General features: G+C 43.8%; 1 protein-coding gene across 1 annotated transcript; it reads right to left on the bottom strand.

Moving 5' to 3' along the window:
- Positions 1 to 329: 329 nt before the first annotated feature.
- On the bottom strand, positions 330 to 15,642 carry hivep3a (HIVEP zinc finger 3a). Its single transcript, XM_076011562.1, has 6 exons — positions 11,192 to 15,642; positions 10,041 to 10,246; positions 6,860 to 6,996; positions 6,685 to 6,762; positions 4,034 to 4,527; positions 330 to 1,764 (listed from the first exon to the last, which is right to left on the bottom strand). The coding sequence occupies exons 1-6, from the start codon at positions 14,966 to 14,968 to the stop codon at positions 1,345 to 1,347; spliced, it is 5,112 nt and encodes a 1,703-aa protein (XP_075867677.1). The 5' UTR covers positions 14,969 to 15,642; the 3' UTR covers positions 330 to 1,344.
- Positions 15,643 to 16,617: the final 975 nt, after the last annotated feature.

The raw sequence follows: 16,617 nt of genomic DNA, 5'->3' as shown, positions 1-16,617 counted from the left end.
GCAGAGATGCAGAAAACTAATTCACTCTGGATAAGACTATGATACCAATTGAAACAAATGAAACGGATCAACCTCTATACTGCGACTGCAACTGTATTCATTTTTCCAAAGTTCGTTTTAAGTCTTCCAGGGCAGTTTGGTGTGTTTTTAGCATCTGGTGTGGCTCCAAGCTCTTTGATTCTGTTAAAATTAAACTTCAGGTTTTGTGTCTCCAGCCATGTGACCGTCGACCTCCTCTAGAATTCATCAATGCCAACTGAGATAAAAATTAATAAAACAAATACCTCCTGGCAAAGAAGAGCCACAGTATCCTGAGGGGGAAAAAAAACATACACCTGAAACAAGGTTTTCATATAAATCTGTAAAAATGAGAAGTTTAATGGCAAATATGACGTTGATAGAGTGACTGTATTGTTTTAGAAAACCAACAACACAAAAATACATGTATCTGTGTATGAAACAGAAAAAGAAAACTGCACCGTAGCTACCATGTACATGAAAACAGGCGTCCTTTGGATTTTGAGTTGTCAGTGCTCTCCAACCGCCTGAAACTTTTGTTTTTTGTTTTCCCTCCCCTGCAAAGACAGTAGAAAAGGAGGCAGTCGGAACCCTGCTTCTCCCTAACACAAACAAAGACGATGACAAAAAAAAACAAAAAAAAAAACTAAAACAAATAATAATTAAAAAAAACAACAGTACAAAATAATCACAGCCTTTGAGAAAAAAAAGACATTTCAAACCACAACCTCGACGTAAAATTGCACTTCAAAATACTGGTCGGAGTGAATAAATATTTGTAGTACCTTTCTATATCCATTGTGGCGATACAGTACATTAAACACAGCAATATTATATTAGAGCTGTCGAGTGGGGTAAGTGGGGAAGGGGGGGACTGATTAAAACTTTATTTCAATTCCAGCTGCTTTTGCATATAGTACAGAATTTGCATAATAGCACATAAATAAATTAACACCGATGACATCAAACCAGAGGGTAAAAAAAGATTTACAAAACATACTGCATATCTAACATTAGGTCTATATATATTATTTATGTAATTACATAACTGCGTCATTCAGAAGCGGTGCTCAAGTGCTTTTGTCTTCCATCTTCGGACTCCTTGCCAGCATTGTGTCTGTTTGTTAGGTTGTTTTTTTTTTTTTTTTTGTTTTTTAAACAAAAACCCACAATGGACATTAGACTTTCAAAAAAAAAAAAAAAAAAAAAAATTTGCACTGCCCCTTTAGACTCTTCCTCCTTTTGCGATTTGTGTCTGGGTGAAAGGAGCCTTTTTTTGGCCTTGGATTCTGTAGGCATCCTCAAAAAACAAAAAAGTAAAATCAATCAGTGTGTACTCTCCACTCTGGGGCTGGACGGCTGTTGGACACAGCAGCGTCCTTGGCTCTCCCCGTGCGGACCGTCCGATTGGCTGCTCCCGGACTTCGCCCTCGGCGCTCCGGGATCCGGCGTGCACGCCCCACCGCCGAGCGACGCCTCCTTGAGGGAGCTTTGACGCAGCAGAGAGGCCCGCCCCTTAGGGGCATCGCTCCGCCGCCAGGAAGTCTCAGCTGGGCTGCTGACCAGGCTGTACAAGGGGAGCAGAGACCTGGGCTGGATCATGTGAATCCCACCGATGGGAATCAGGAGGCTCGGCGCTCGGCCCTGCTGCTGGGAGTGCAGCGGGAGGTGACTGAGTAGGTTGTATTCTCCTCGGGGCCGCGCGGGATGTGGGCTGACGTGGGCGGGACCGACTCCGTCCACAGACTACAGGAAGGAAACAAAAGCTTCGATCAGTCTGCGAAGGGGAGTTGGGCCGCTACGCCAACAACACGGTGTGTGTTCAAGCTAGAGTGCTGATGAGTCAGGCTCAGTGGAGCGACGAGCAGGATGTTACAAAGTGGTTTGGCACTTGACAGGGACTAGGAGCATGTGGATCCCGTTTATTTACTGGGAGCATGGATGTATTATTAGAACTGGATACCGGATTGGCAATATGGCGGCGTGCCGATTTTCCCAGTGGCCACTCGAGGTACTGCATCAAAAAATCTCATGGGCCCAAAAAAGCATTTTCCCCACAGACTGCAATACAAAAATAAACGCCTTTAAAACGGCTGACTGGACGACTGTGACCTGAAACACGATTTATAGCAAATCTTTCTATTGTAGATTTTTCAGTTATGGTCTTTTAGTCGTTGATAAACGATAAAGGCCAGAAAATCACCAGCGTCCTGTGTCCGTAAGTGGCGTTATCCAGAATCGTTCTGATTGGACAAATAAATCATGTGAGTTTCAGAGACATGATGGGAAATGACACTGCTACGCATGCTCTATGGGCCCGTTAATGCGGAAGTCGAGCGTATTCACTGGGTGAGCAACTACATTGAAATGAATGAGCCGCCATCCTGGATCCTGGTGGCCTGGCTGGGAGGCTGTCTGGACACGGCATGTTGGGTTTTTTTGGGGGAGGGTATCGAGCAGCTTTTCTGATATCTGTTCAAACGCTGCAGGGTAACACAGGACCCTCATGGGACCCCCTGTGTGATCATCCTGTGTATTATTCTTCCACATCTTTGACACATTTGCAGCACTGACCAAAATGCTCCGATAGAAAAAAAAATGGAAAAATGAACCTTCTTTCTGTGCCAAATTCCAATATCCGAGAACGCAAATCTTATCATCAGTGAGCCAATAGTCAGATAGTCAATAGTTCTACAGTTCCTGGCGAGTGGCTTTCACATTATAGAGGCATGAACCAAAGACACTGGCAAACTTCTCTATGCGTTAGAGTGAAAAATAGCTTCATGCCAAAGAAGTCTCATGGTAAGTACTGGTAAGTAGACAATACTTGGCTACCAAACTGTAGCCACGGGCCACGGCCACAACTTTATGGCTATTTACAGTCAAAACCAAAATCTGACAAAATGGACATCAGAGCCTATTCACCTAATTTTCTTTGACTGGCTATTTAGACTGATATAAAATGGATTAACGACTTTGTAAAGGTATGAATTTAGTCTTCTTTAAAAATATTTTGTCAATTTTTGTCTTTCTGCAACCATTTTTGCCGGTTCCTGCTGGCCGAACGAAAGAATGCATGGCTTTGAAACCGGAACATTCGTCCATCTTTATCTACAGTCAGTGGGTGTGCCATGAAATTTTCTTGTTTCTGAAAAGCACTGCCGAAGTGAGTGGTGTGAAATAGTGAGGTGTAAATATGGGTGTGAACTAAACAACAGCAGACAAACAAAGCTAAAAGATGTCTAAAAACAAACAGGGATCGCGCAAAAGCCATGCATTCAGAGTCGACATATGCACACATTAAATATTTAGGCATGTAAAAATGGCTCCCCAAAACAAACACAGATGTTACTAATGTGAACAGAGATAAAAACAGATATGAAAACCTATGAAACCTAATTCAATGTTTGGGGGAAGTGGTGAGGTTGAGCCATACATGACCACAAGTTTGGGCGAGACATGTTTTTTGGGTTTTTATTTTTTTTTTTTGCTTTTATTTTCTCCAGCAGTAAACTGAGATAGTCACCCGTGGTGTTTACGTTGTTGACATGTGGTTCCGATCTCTGGTATTTAGCGATAATCTCGCTGTCTGTTTTATCAGCGGCTACCCAGGGAAAACACCCCGAGTCTACATGGCAGCCACGTTATTTTAGGGCTAGGATCGACAGACTCTGTCTAAGGCGGTACAACACAAGAGATTTGCCTTCCCTGTCCAACAAATGTGCGACTTCTAAAAATTACTTTGCGCAGGCCACTCCACCTAAATTTATCCCAGATGTTGACTCGCTGGGATTTAACCTCGCCGCACAAGATTAGGCACCGTGAGCTCAAAACAAGTTTATTTAAAACTGCGGACCGTGGCGAAGGTGAGTGAACAGGTTGAACGAAAAGCCGTGATTAGACCAACGGTGGGATGTAAAGACCAAAGATTCAGGGTAAAAGAAAAAAACAAAAACAATGGCAAGGTGGATGCGCTGAATATAAATCGTGATCATCAAAAATGAAAAAGACTTACCGGCCTTTCGGTCGACAGCGGGTCCCCTGGGTGAATCTCTGCTGGGGAAGGCTGAGGGCCCCTGGAGTGGACTCTCGTTGGGGAAAGAGAAGGTGTCAGGGCGGAGGTGGACGGAGAAGGCAAGGGGGAGGAGGCGGAGCGCTGGTGCGAGCAGGGTGATTGGCCGCGAGGCGGAGACGGGGGCTCCCCCTGTGGATTCAAAGGCGGCGTGCCCGGGGGAGAAGAGCAACCGGAGGGCGGCAACGTCGAGGCGTTGAGGCGCCTGCGGGCGAAGAGGGCCCTCCTGGCGCTGGCCGAGCCCCTCTGGGCAGAACACTTCGAGGTCTGCAGGGGCTCCGCCGACTGAGGTGCCTCGCTACCCGGCGAGGCAGCGCCGCCGCTTTCAGACGTCTGGGACTGGGCGTTTTCATCACGCCAACCATACTTGTCCATCACGTCTGGTCCGACCCCTCGATGCTCTTCTTTAGCTTTGAGCGAAGGCTCCTCAGAGGTTCCTAGGTAGAGGGTATTATTTCACATGTCAGAACAGCTGCTACAAATTATAGCTGTCATGCTGTCACTGGTTAAACATTTACTAATATATGAGACATTGCTTAAAGGTCCAGTGTGTAAAATTTGACCTGATTTTCATATTGGTAAAAAGTGTGTACTCGCAGTCCAATAAAAGTAATTTGTTTTTTTTACCCTTGGAATGGCTCTTTTATATGTATGAGAATATACATAGAGCAAGGGTCTTGCTTCTAGTTAGCTGCTGTCTCGCACCACAATATTTTCAACGCAGCTGGTGTTGACAATCCAGCCCGCCTGACACAGCGTTCTGTATTAAGAGTGAACGTTCGTGCCCTCAAATAAACCAACGAAGAAGAAGATGGACGAGGTATCCAGGTATGGGTGCAAAGGTGAGCGAAATAGTGCAGCAATCTATAAAACCACTTGATGTCGCTGTTTCTTCTCAAAATCTCCAAATATTACACACTTTACCTTCAATAACAGGAAGTGCTATTTCTTCTTCACCTTCGAACCTGCAGGTCACAGATATATATTCACGATCCGAGAACGAAAAGATTCTGTTAGTGCACAAGTTAATTTGAAATTGCCAAATGGATTTGAAAACATTTGGTGCGAACTACAACAAGGGGCACTGAGCCATAGCCCGGCTCTACGTGGTTATTGGAAGAAGTATAGATAGATAAAACCATCAGAAGAATGCACAGAGGATTTCAAGTGTAGCTGTCAAGAATGGTGTGACAAAGTATCACTTTGGTCTGCAAACTTAGTCCATCATATCGGATTTGAACAAGACTCAACTTCTGCTCTTGCCTGTGCGGTAAAAATACTCTTTACCGTGCACAATGAACGTGCACATGGGCTGTTCTGTATGTTTATATGCATTCTTATTCTATTTTCAATTTGTTCTTTTTTCGTGGCCTTAATGCTCAATGAACTCACAACCATAACGTCTGACGTCCTGTTTCATTCCTGTTTATCCTAATGTTTTCAATTTTCCAACCAGACAAACAACAAAAAAGCAAACTTGAAACAGGGTCAACTAAGTCGACTTTGCTGCGGATCGTCTTTCCAGCCAAGAACATTTTGTCCTTGGTGTTGCACATCTAATCCTTTTTCTTGCTACGAAACCTCCCTCCCCAGACCAATCTTACATCTTCCATACTGAAGACCCTTGACATTGCTTAGGCATGTTTAGATGCTCGGTAAACACATACATAAAGTTAAAGCTAATAAAATATAACAATGTACAAATGAGAACAAGTGTTTATTGCTGTGGATTGAGTTTTTAAGCAGTGGCTGTAATGTTTATGCAATGGCAAATTGAGAAAGGGTCGTTTATGATCTTTCACCAAGTAAATAAAATAGAAACTAACTGCAAAACCAGACAAGCTAAGTGCTTCTAGAGAATTACATGCATAACGCAATGCCCCCCACAGGTCGCATTCGCCATTCTGTAACCAAAATGGGCAGCTTGTCATGAATACATCACACAGCAAACAAGTGCAAAACGTCTGCACCTTTTACCCTCATGGGGTTGTTTATTTAAGCGCTTGCGATCAAGAAGTGGGTTACGGTTAAGTTTACACAGCTAACAGTTGGCCCAATTAACTGAGGCATACATTGCGGTTGCACAAGGAAAGTCCTGGAAATCCCCGTTGAGCTGAGCCAAGGCGGGCAGATGTTAATTTTCTAACTGAGCGTTACTGTAACTGAGGGAACGTGGAAATCGCTGGGTAATTTAGTAAAAATAAATGCAATCGTACATGTTCGAGAACGTATCCATAATCTTTGTAAAATGTGTACAGGAGTTGAACCAAATGTTTACCCTGGCGCAACTACATATATGTGATTTTTATGTTCATTTTTAAAAAGAAGGAAACAACAAAACTAGCAGGTGGGCTGTGGGTGACCGTACTAAGAGAAGTTACAGATGCAGGATTAAGAGTGAATCTTTAAGCAATATATCACAAATACATGAGGAGTCCAAATAATTTTGTCTCTTACTGTATTTTTGGACTATTAATGAGCAACATACAAAAAAGGAAAACATGGTGCTGACGGGTCACAATTAAAAATCCATCATTCAATCATTCAAAAATTGAAAACCTGTCAGTTTCCAATAAGAAGGACCGGCGGCACACCTTGATCTGTGACAACAGAGTAACTATGGGATTGTGCTTTAGGAAGTGCTTTAGGCTGAAGATGCTCAGCGGAGCTCCCTGCAAGACACAGGAGAGAGGGGGTCGAGTTCAGACCGGATGCACAGATTTGACAAAGTTTTCCAAAATCATGCTTCCCTAAAAACACTCTCCTTACCTCCACGGGAAACGTTGAGGTGCTTGCCATCACACGCCGGTGATTCCTTGACTCCATGAGCGCACTTCCGCTGCACGGCGGCGTCCGGAAGCTGCGGCCCACAGTCGCCGCACGTGACGGCGTGTTTCTCATTTGATCTGCAAGGTGTAAAGAAAGAGGACCTGAGCTCACTGCCGGGGGTCCAGGGGTACTATTGGGGCCGATCGCTGCTCACGGACATCAAACAGTCTCAGTTCCAACCCCATGCATCTGCAGCACCAATCAAAATGCTCCGATCCGATTGAATATCGAAAAATGAATCATCTTTTGGTGCCAAATTCTGATATACTCAAGAAAGTAAATATTACCATCTGCGAATCAATAACTAATTGGCATATGTGTCCAGATCTAAAGTCGCTGGCGATTGGCTTTCACACAAAGACGCTTGAATGCCAAAGAAGTCTACAGCGTGGCTCCACTTCATTAACGGTGGATCAAAATAAAGCAAAACGCAACATTTGTGATATGACGGTAAATGAATGAGAAGTGTGACGTGCAAAAGAGGCGTGTTGCAGTCACATCAAATTCTCTTCTAAAAGGCGGTTTCAATGAATGAAAAACGTGACTGAGCACTCCTTGACTGAGGTGTCCTTCAGACGCTCGAGAAGTGTTCCACGTGGCTCACGATCTGTGCGCTCACAGCAGGAGTGGAGCAGCATTTCCAATTGGTTACACCAACAAACACGCTGAAGTGCACAGCTGGACGTCAAGTGCCGTTTCATGACGTTGCTTTGACATTTTAGACAGCGCGCACGCCCATCTGCCTCCTTCTGATCTGGTACTTTTTTTGACGACGTCAGTCAAACGCCAAGGGTTGAATGGTGACAGGCAACGACTGGGAGCACAATTACTTTTGCATCTCGAGGTGGAATTAATGAAAGGAAACTGAAATGAACTGGTGGTGGGGCAGAGGAGGCTTGTTCAGTGGGAGGCTGCTCTCACTGAACTGCTCCACAGAGAGACTCAGGAGATCCTTTCTGCCTGGAGCCATCAGGCTCTTTAACACAACACTGGGGAGGGGCGAGTAGAGCGATGTCGAATTTTAATATTTCAATTATTCTTTTACGCTCTACGTACTTTTTTTATGAACGGATTTGCTGAAGACTGAGAAGTTGAATTCCCTTATAATTATCTATCTGTATGAACAGTGTACAGTAATTGCAAGGTAACTGGCAGGCCACAGGCCCTTTCGCATACGCAAGCGCTATTCAGCAGCTTGTCATGTCTAAGCGCGCCGTCTGTTTAGCCTCAGCGTGCAGTGAGCTCACAACCGTAGCGGCGGCCGCGTCCCGGGATCCAGCCCTCCGGGTGCACTGAGGGTCCCCCTCAGCCAGGGCGCTCACTCTCCGCTTTAACAGAGCAGCTTTCATGGGCCAAAAAAATCCAGACTCGCCTCTCCCTGCTGCTGCCCGACAACCCCCGTCGCAGCTCACACTAACCGAGCGCAAACAGCGCCAGGGGAGCACTGCAGCGTGGCCACATGTGAAAACACGACAGCAAAGGGAGGGAAACCCTGGGCCCGAACCAGCAGCTGCAAATAGATGCTGGCCAAGAGCAGAAGCTTTCAAGGTCCAGTGTGTAAAATGTTGCCTGATTTGTGATTTTTATATTGAGAAAAGCTGAATGTACTCCCCGTAAAAACATTAATGAAAGTGTCTACTTGCAGTACAAAGTCATTTGGTTTTCCTGCCCATTGAATGGTTCTTATTTATATACAAGAATATACATAGAGCAGGGGTCTTGCTCCCAGTTAGCTGCCATCTAGCACTGCCATATTTGTAAGGAAGCCTGGTGTGGACAATCCTGAGAGTACGTTTCGTAATGCAAGCGTTCTCAAATAAATCAATTTGCAAAATTGGGAAACTTTAAGTGTGCAAAAAAATGTTTCCGTGTAATTCTAAAATCGCAAGAACTTTTTTTATAATTAGAATCATCCCGGTTCTCTGAGTAATAGGAGTGAGACGTCTCACTCAGATTAGGACAGAGAACTCTTTTGTTTTTCTTTATCAATTGTGAAAAAAAAAAAAAAACAAGTTGGATGACTGTGAGACAAGTGAGAAACGCTAGCAGGTGACAGGGTGACTAAGTCCTTCAGGGCGAGGGAGCGTCGAGCGTGAGTCACGACGTGGACGTGTTTGCATAATCGAGCCCGAAAAGAGGCGCGCAGATGGCACTTTTCTCCTGCGTGGCACTGCCACGGTGTTTTCTTTTTTTCTCCCTGAAGACTTCTTAAAAAGTATGCAGCTTGTCTGGTTTACCCAGACACAACATTTACAAAGAGTATGACCTCCTGGAATGTTTTATCTCTGTGCAGACATTCTGTCTTCTTCTTGCAGCTCAGAACAAGAAGACCAAGTTCCGACACAGATTCTGCATTGACAGGCCAGTAAATGTTATGATTGAGTTTTTGCAGATTAATCTTATAGTTTAAGATTTCAGTAAAATTCAAGTCACAAATTGTATTGTGTAACACTTGATAACTCTGTTTTCTAAAAAAAAAAAAAAGATTATTAAAACCTATTTTCTTGTTCCCGACTGACTAACCTGACCGTCTATTAATGAGGAAAAATAAAAGTATTTATTTAAATTTTTTCATCACGACTACCATAAGTAGAAGCACTTTCTGAAGGTTTTTTTTGTGATGAAAGTATAGTATAGACATTGCATGCATCTTGTGCCACGAGATAAGCAATTTTCTTAACTTAAAAACAACCAGGAAACTTTTGCATTTTCACATTTTGTCAATTGACCAAGTTGTTCTTTGGTTTTGTTTTTTTTTTTCAAAAAAGCCGACTGCTGTTTTTTTTTAATCACATTATTTTTTTCAACTTGTTTCATAAGCGTCAGTTTCAGGGTAGAACATCCCTGCATGGGAATGGCCGCTGTGGTTGGTGTTAATGAATCTCTGCAGGTGCAAAGGAAGCTCGATGCTTTCTTGGCTCCAGCTCCCTAACAGACGGGCTCTGTTGGCAAAGCCTTCAATATGGAGACGGCAGTTTCCACAACATACCACAATATGTGAGGCCTCAACACTAAGTAATGGGGTGTGTGCGCGCCACATTCAGCCCAGTAAATATAGACAATGTGTCAAGTGTTATTATGCATCCCACACAACACACGGCACGCTCAAGATCATACTCACCCTCTCTCAGGGTTCCAACCTTCGGGAGGTCTCTTATTTCTGAAGCATGACTGTCTTTCCTCTTCCTCCCACTTCTCGCCATCCTCCTTCTTCTTCTTGTCTTCCTTTCTCTCCCTGTTTTGGTTTGAGCTGTTGTCTTCTGCCACCAACTGCTCGGATTTTTTGACTCCCTCACCGACTTGGTAGTATGGCTGGATGTCGTAGACCTGCACCAGGAAATCCATGGTCAACCTTGTCAACAGTTCTCCATCATGCATGAATGAGCAAAGACTGGTAATTCTCATGTAACATATACAGTATGGAAGTATTTTTGCAAAAGCAGGTGTATGATTTGGAAAATAAGTCAATTGGAAATAAATAAGGCTTGAGCTGGAAAATATCAAGTATAAAGGTTCCTGAATTTCCTGAATTTTGGGGACTTACAGTCCTTTGTCCTGTTTCAAAGACTTAAGTAGGAGTAGAGTAGAAGTAGGCAACCAAATTAAAAAACAAAAAAAAGACTGACTGAAGACTGGTGAAAGAGTACAATTTTGATCCAGCTATTCGTTTGCACAACGGCGTGGAGGTGTCACTGAGATCGTTGAGTTTCAAAGCAGAATGTCTGTTTCATGCATTACAGGTGGACATCAAGCAAAAAAAGAGTTGGATTTGCGATCATGAAATTCTGAATGTGTGTTCTTCAAAATATATGTGTCAACCATCACTAAACTGCTTTGATTTGCCCTGTTTATTTGCAACAACCAGAACATTTATATAGCATAAAACACTACTTTTGACCAGGTGCAATGAATACACTATGTATCCCAATGGCCTTGGTAATATGATTTCATTTTGAATCCATATTTTGGAATACAGGTAAAAATGTTGAATTCCAACTTCAGGAACAACAGTGTATACAGAGTCAGCCGAAATAGTAACACATCAGGAAAATAAAAGCTTTCTAAATATACTCAAATAAATATATTCAATTGTAACATGTAACTTTTACTAATCTTGTGATTACATAAATAAATGAATACATTTATAAATAGAAAAATTTGCTATGGAAATATTTATGCAAGTTTTTTTTTCTAATGCGTGTATACATTTTTGGCTGACTCCCTCTATGAAAAAGTGTTATGTAAAAATGTAAAGCTGCAAAGAGTTTGTACCTCTGTGGAACGAGGTCTCTTGTTCTCTTCTTGCTCCATTGTCTCCATTGTCCTGTCTGATATAGGGGATACGGTGTAGATGGTCGGGCTGAGCCTCTGCTTACAGTGCAGCAGAGACAGGGCTGCCTTGCTGGAGAGGCCAGGTGGGTTGGGGTCATAGCTGCTCGTGCACCAAGATGAGTACACTGAGGGCTTCTGTTCATCCAGAGTGGCAGGGTTTGGTTTAGTGTAGTTCAAATAGCACCAGCTATTACAGGTGCTCGGGAGCAGACTGGGGAATGAGGGCGCAACGTGTGAGATGGAAGTACAAACACTCGGCAGACATGACTGATTCTCTTTGTGTCCCTGATTGCATGTGTCCACAGATGCCGTCTCAATGCATCCAGCCTCCCTCTCCTCTTCCTCCTTTACCCTTTTTTGCTGCTGCTGAGACTCGGGGTGGCTCTCTATGCTGTTTGAAGGGGAAAGCATTCGTTTGTTTCCCCCTGAAGTTGATATCCCAAGATCATTATGAGACCACAGCTGGAGGTCGGCACTAATGTTTCTATGGTCTCTGTGTGCTGACAGAGTGGTGTATATGGCACACGCTAACGTAAGGGTGTCCGTTTGGAGACGTACCGCTACTTCTGGACATGTCACTGGCCTCACAATTTCCTGACTGGAGCTGATGAGAGGGACAGAGCACTGAACATCTGGCTGACTTATTTGAACCTCAGGATAATCATCGTTTAGTGAGGGAATTTGCAGCTTGAGCCCAGTCGACACGGAGTGATAGTGAGCTCTAGCTGCTCCCGATGGTCCTGGGGAAGGAAAGGACTGAGTAGCTTGTTGAGGTTGGCCTTTGTTGATGTGTAAAGAGTTTTCTTTCACGGGTTCTAAAGGTGCACAGTGGGTATTGGAGAGATCTCTTCTGCCTGTCAACTCAATATTCTGACTGAGCTTCCACTGTGAGAACATCTGGTTGCTTTGTAGTTTTACTGTATTGGTGGGTAACACGGTTTCATCAGATGAAGAAGCAGGGGGTCTGCAACTGTACACGGTGGAGGGACTTGTCTGAGAAGCTGTGACAGGAACAACATGTTCAGGACTACGGCTTTGTGTATTAGTCTGCTCCTCTTCTTCCTCATCTGGATCTCTGACAGCAGTATGTCTCATGAGAAGACATTTTCGTCTTTCCCTCCACCCAACTGCTGATCGCTCAGGGGACAGACAACTGTAGTCGAAAGACTTGCTGCGGGTTTCAGCCATAATGGCACTCGGTGGTAGGTCATGAGGCGCTTGTTCAGATGCTGAGCGCCTCATCTCCCGATGCTGATGTATTCCTGGCACAGCCAACATATGATGAGCTCTTGATTTTCTTATTGTTGTTGATGATGATGCCATTTCTACGTCTTGCCTATTGGACTCTTCAAAGGATGTGGAACGACTGGATGCAAAAGAGGCAGTACTGTCCTGGCTGGGGCTGTGAGGCAGAGATGTCGAGTCAAAACTGGATTCACCAGAGGACTGTGAAGCCTCGGCAAGACGTAAGCGTTTCTTCTTTGGGGGTAGTTTCTCAATGGGAAGTTGGGACAGAGAAGAACTTCTCTGTGGCCACTGAAACTCATCTGGCTTTTCTGAAAGTTTTAACATGGAGGCTGACTCTGTGGTGGACCCTGAACTTGCATTAGAATCCTCTGTGACGAGTATTTCCGGAACCTGCACACTATGTTGGCGAACCAGCCTTCTATTTGGTAATTTTATTGACTCTGGTTGGGGTTGTTGATGAGGCAGCACCTGATATTCTTCCAGAGGCAAAGAGCTTTTAGCTGCCTCACTCCCTTGATTGTCACCACAGAAAGACTCTTGTTTCTCAAATGAACTAGTATGTTGAATGACTGAACAGGTTTGCAAGGTAGGTCTTCTTGTAGCTCCATAAACCACAGAGCTTTCATCTTTACATTGCCCTGAAGCTATTGCTGCAGTGGGTAGTGGAGGAGAAGTAGGGTCATCAAATTCAAAACTCTCTTCCTTCCTCCTTTTGCGCATTTGTGAGACTCCAGCTCTTTGTGTAATCTGTGAAGATTCCATTTGACTTACTATCACATCATTTTTCGGATGATGTACTACACACTGGCTTTGCTTGTGCTTCTTATACCCTTCCCAGTCTTTGCATCCAGTGCCACAGGCCTCACACTCGTATGGCTGTGGTTGAATTTGCTTATGGTCAGGCACAATGGTTACTCTATCAGGGAGAAATGAATGTGAACTCTCATGTTCTTCTTTTGGAAGTTCAGCACCAAGCGGGATTTCAACAGCTGGCTGCCGTCTTAGCATCCCATATCGGCGAGATGCAGGTCTTTCTGAGGTCTTTTGACCATCAAAGGACTGACACGGGCGAAATTTGTTGGGACCAGGAGTGGGAATATCAAGTGTACTTTGTGAAGTTGGCATTGAATGACTTCTAACCAGAGGTGTCTGGCCAGCTGTATGTTCCACATTTAAGGATGAATGATGAAATTTTTCACAAGGGACCCCCATGGTAATTGAGCCACTGTTTTTAAATGCCAGATCTCCAGCTTTTGGGATTTGAGTAGATGGTGCTTTGACACTTGAACTCTTTTGCATTTCTGAGCTATTTTTCCGAGAGAGTGAAAATCTTCTTGGTTTGACACTGTCAATTTTACTCGTGTCCACCACTGCCTCATTAATAGTGATGAGTTTTGTAATATGGTCAATGACTTGCTTCTTGGGGACTGTGAAAGGGATGCTTCTGCTCTCCTGACCTGTGGGCTGCTGGTTATGTTGTCGAGGCATTCGATGTAGGTGTCCAAAACGTCCATACTTGCCAAGAATGATCTCTGCGTAGCTTTTGGCACATGTGTCTGGAGGGTTGTCCTGTGATTGCTCCGTACTTTCTGAGCGGGAGAAATAGCCAGATTCTGTGCTACCTTTACTTCCTAAACTTAAAGATGAGGACTTTTCATCGGATGCTCCTTGAGGACCTTGCTTTGCTCTACTTAACCGCATGGCCAGTCTCTTTTTCACTGCATAAGAGTCATCATTTCCTCCAGTCCAGCCTTTGCCTTGGTCTGTTTCATGACTTTTGACAGAGGCCACATTGCGTTGTTTTTCTGTTTGAGACAGTGCTGATGAGAGCTGTCTGGTTTCATCTTCTGACTCAGTGACCTGTTCCTCCAAAGATCTTGGCTCCTCAAGTGCTAAACCAGCTTTCACCCTGTGTGTATGAGACTTCCGGTGTTTGTACAGATTACTCTTGGTCTTAAAAGAAAAGCCACATGGCGGACAAGGATAGGGTCTTTCACCTGTGTGGGAACGAATATGTTTCTGAAGGACACTAGGCTTTGCACACGCACGTCCACAGTAAGTACAGACATATTTGCCTGGTCTCTGCGGTTTACGTTCACGTTTTTGTTTTGGGATTTCCTCCTGACTCTCCGGTTTAGCCTGAGGTCCATCACCTGACAAAGAAGGTGGGACTCCTGCAGACGAACTGGATTCTGTGGTTGCTTCTCTCGCTTCATCCTTGTGTTCCACTGCAGTATCTGAGTCAACACTTTGCCGCTGGTGTCTAAGACGTTTGCGTTCAGGATGGGTCCTCCTGGGCTGTTTGGGCTGCTGTTGTGTGCCATGGAGCTTTGGGGAGACGGCTTGCTGTTGTTGATGTGGCTCTGAGGGAGTCTTGGACTGTCTGGCTTGGCGAGGAGACTCTTGTTGACAATGCTCTTGCCCTCCAGACTGCTCCCCAGTCGTCAGGCGACTATGCAAGGCCTCCATAAAATGGAAAGACGGCCTCAGGTAGATGAGTGGGGTGTGCCTGCCTGCGCCAGGCTGCAGAGTTCAAGCCAGATCATCAACTGGATTTTAGAAAATTATATACAATTCCTATTACTGTGGGGCTTCATAACTTCCTGTTGTTTTTCTTGCAATGTATTGCTTGAAAACAGGATACTGCCATTAAATTCAAAAGAGAGGCATCAAAGAAGGAAAGCACAATATGTGATCTGCTGCGGAGGAAGTCCTCTGGCATGCTGACCTAATGTATTCCATCACAAAGTGCCAGCGAGTCTTTCTGCTGTATGCTCAGATGCTCAGTCGACCCGGTTAAGCACATGATTCTCCCGCCTTCTCAACGTATAGATCTGTGAAGACAAACAAATAATTATAAAGGCTAGTGCATTCTTTGAGACAAAGAAAACCCTCTCACCCTGTGCTTGCCAAATATGGATATTCATGTTTCACATCTTACATAATCACTGTATGTGTCATAACATTCGACTTTCACTTCCCCTGGCTGCTGAATACATTTAATTTAGAATGGTTTACGTAATACTTTTGTATAAAAATATATTAGCATGCAGCCATAAAAAAATGTGGTACCCCTAACATTCCAAGAGAGACAGGATGTCCAATGGCTGTGACTGGGCCATTTTAACCACATTTATAATCAGGTTTGTACTGGGTTTTAGTGATTTTTAACAAGACCATGAGTAAAGAATTAAAAAAAAAAAAGATATCAATAAGAAAATAAATATAATATATATAATCAGATCAGATATAATATATCAGAATGAAAAATGTATCCCATGCACATCAAAAATAGAGCAAAATCACACTTGAAATAAGATAAAATAAAATTGTTGTTTAAATTGCAACAGAGATAATGGTTTAGGGATTTATTACACCAAACATATTTAAAATGTTTTGACATCAAAAGTTTAAATGTCACAAATCACAATACTCAGATGCTCGGCTACTATGTAGCTCGACAGCTTCCTTCAGGAACATATGGCTTTACCTGCTCCATTTTTTATTATATTAAGGGGAAATTTTTGTCAATTACTTATAATGGCAAAGTCAAAAATAAAACGGTTAGTTGCGAGTGCAGGCATGAGATGAATCAGTGGAGATGCTGTAGAAAATGCCTAGTGTTATTATGTGCCAGCATACTGAAACAGTAAACAAGGCTTCCCACGCACTGACCAGCTGGTTTCCACACCCACGTTGTGGTCTAAGACAGTAAAGACGATGGATTAGATCCAAATGACTGATGACAGGTCGATAACCGTCTTTGCGCTGAACTTGTGGGCGAGCGATGCATGTTGGGTGAATTTTTATTAAGATTAAACTTTACTTTATGACAAGAAGTGGGGATCTGCACAGTTTTACTTTGATTGACTGCAAAATGTTAGAAGATCATTCAAAGGCAGGGTCTATTCATCCTGCAGTGGGAATGGGAAGCAGTAAATGTGGGTCAGACAGGTAGTGTAACTAAACTAATAGCTCTGAGAAAAGAGTCAAGACACTTGGTCATCTTACTGAAAATAATGCCTCACGGCTTAAGACTGCCAGACCCCCGCCCACTCGGCATGAGGCGCCAATGCTTGAGAGACATTTCTGTGTCAAACCAAGTGACATTTTCAAAC

Source organism: Nelusetta ayraudi, unplaced genomic scaffold (assembly GCF_046127955.1).
Source record: "Nelusetta ayraudi isolate G7.1 ecotype Tasmania unplaced genomic scaffold, CSIRO-AGI_Nayr_v1 ptg000135l, whole genome shotgun sequence".
Classification (NCBI taxonomy): domain Eukaryota; kingdom Metazoa; phylum Chordata; class Actinopteri; order Tetraodontiformes; family Monacanthidae; genus Nelusetta; species Nelusetta ayraudi.
The sequence above is the reverse complement of the archived record's forward strand: the minus strand, read 5'-3'. Positions and strand labels throughout refer to the sequence as shown.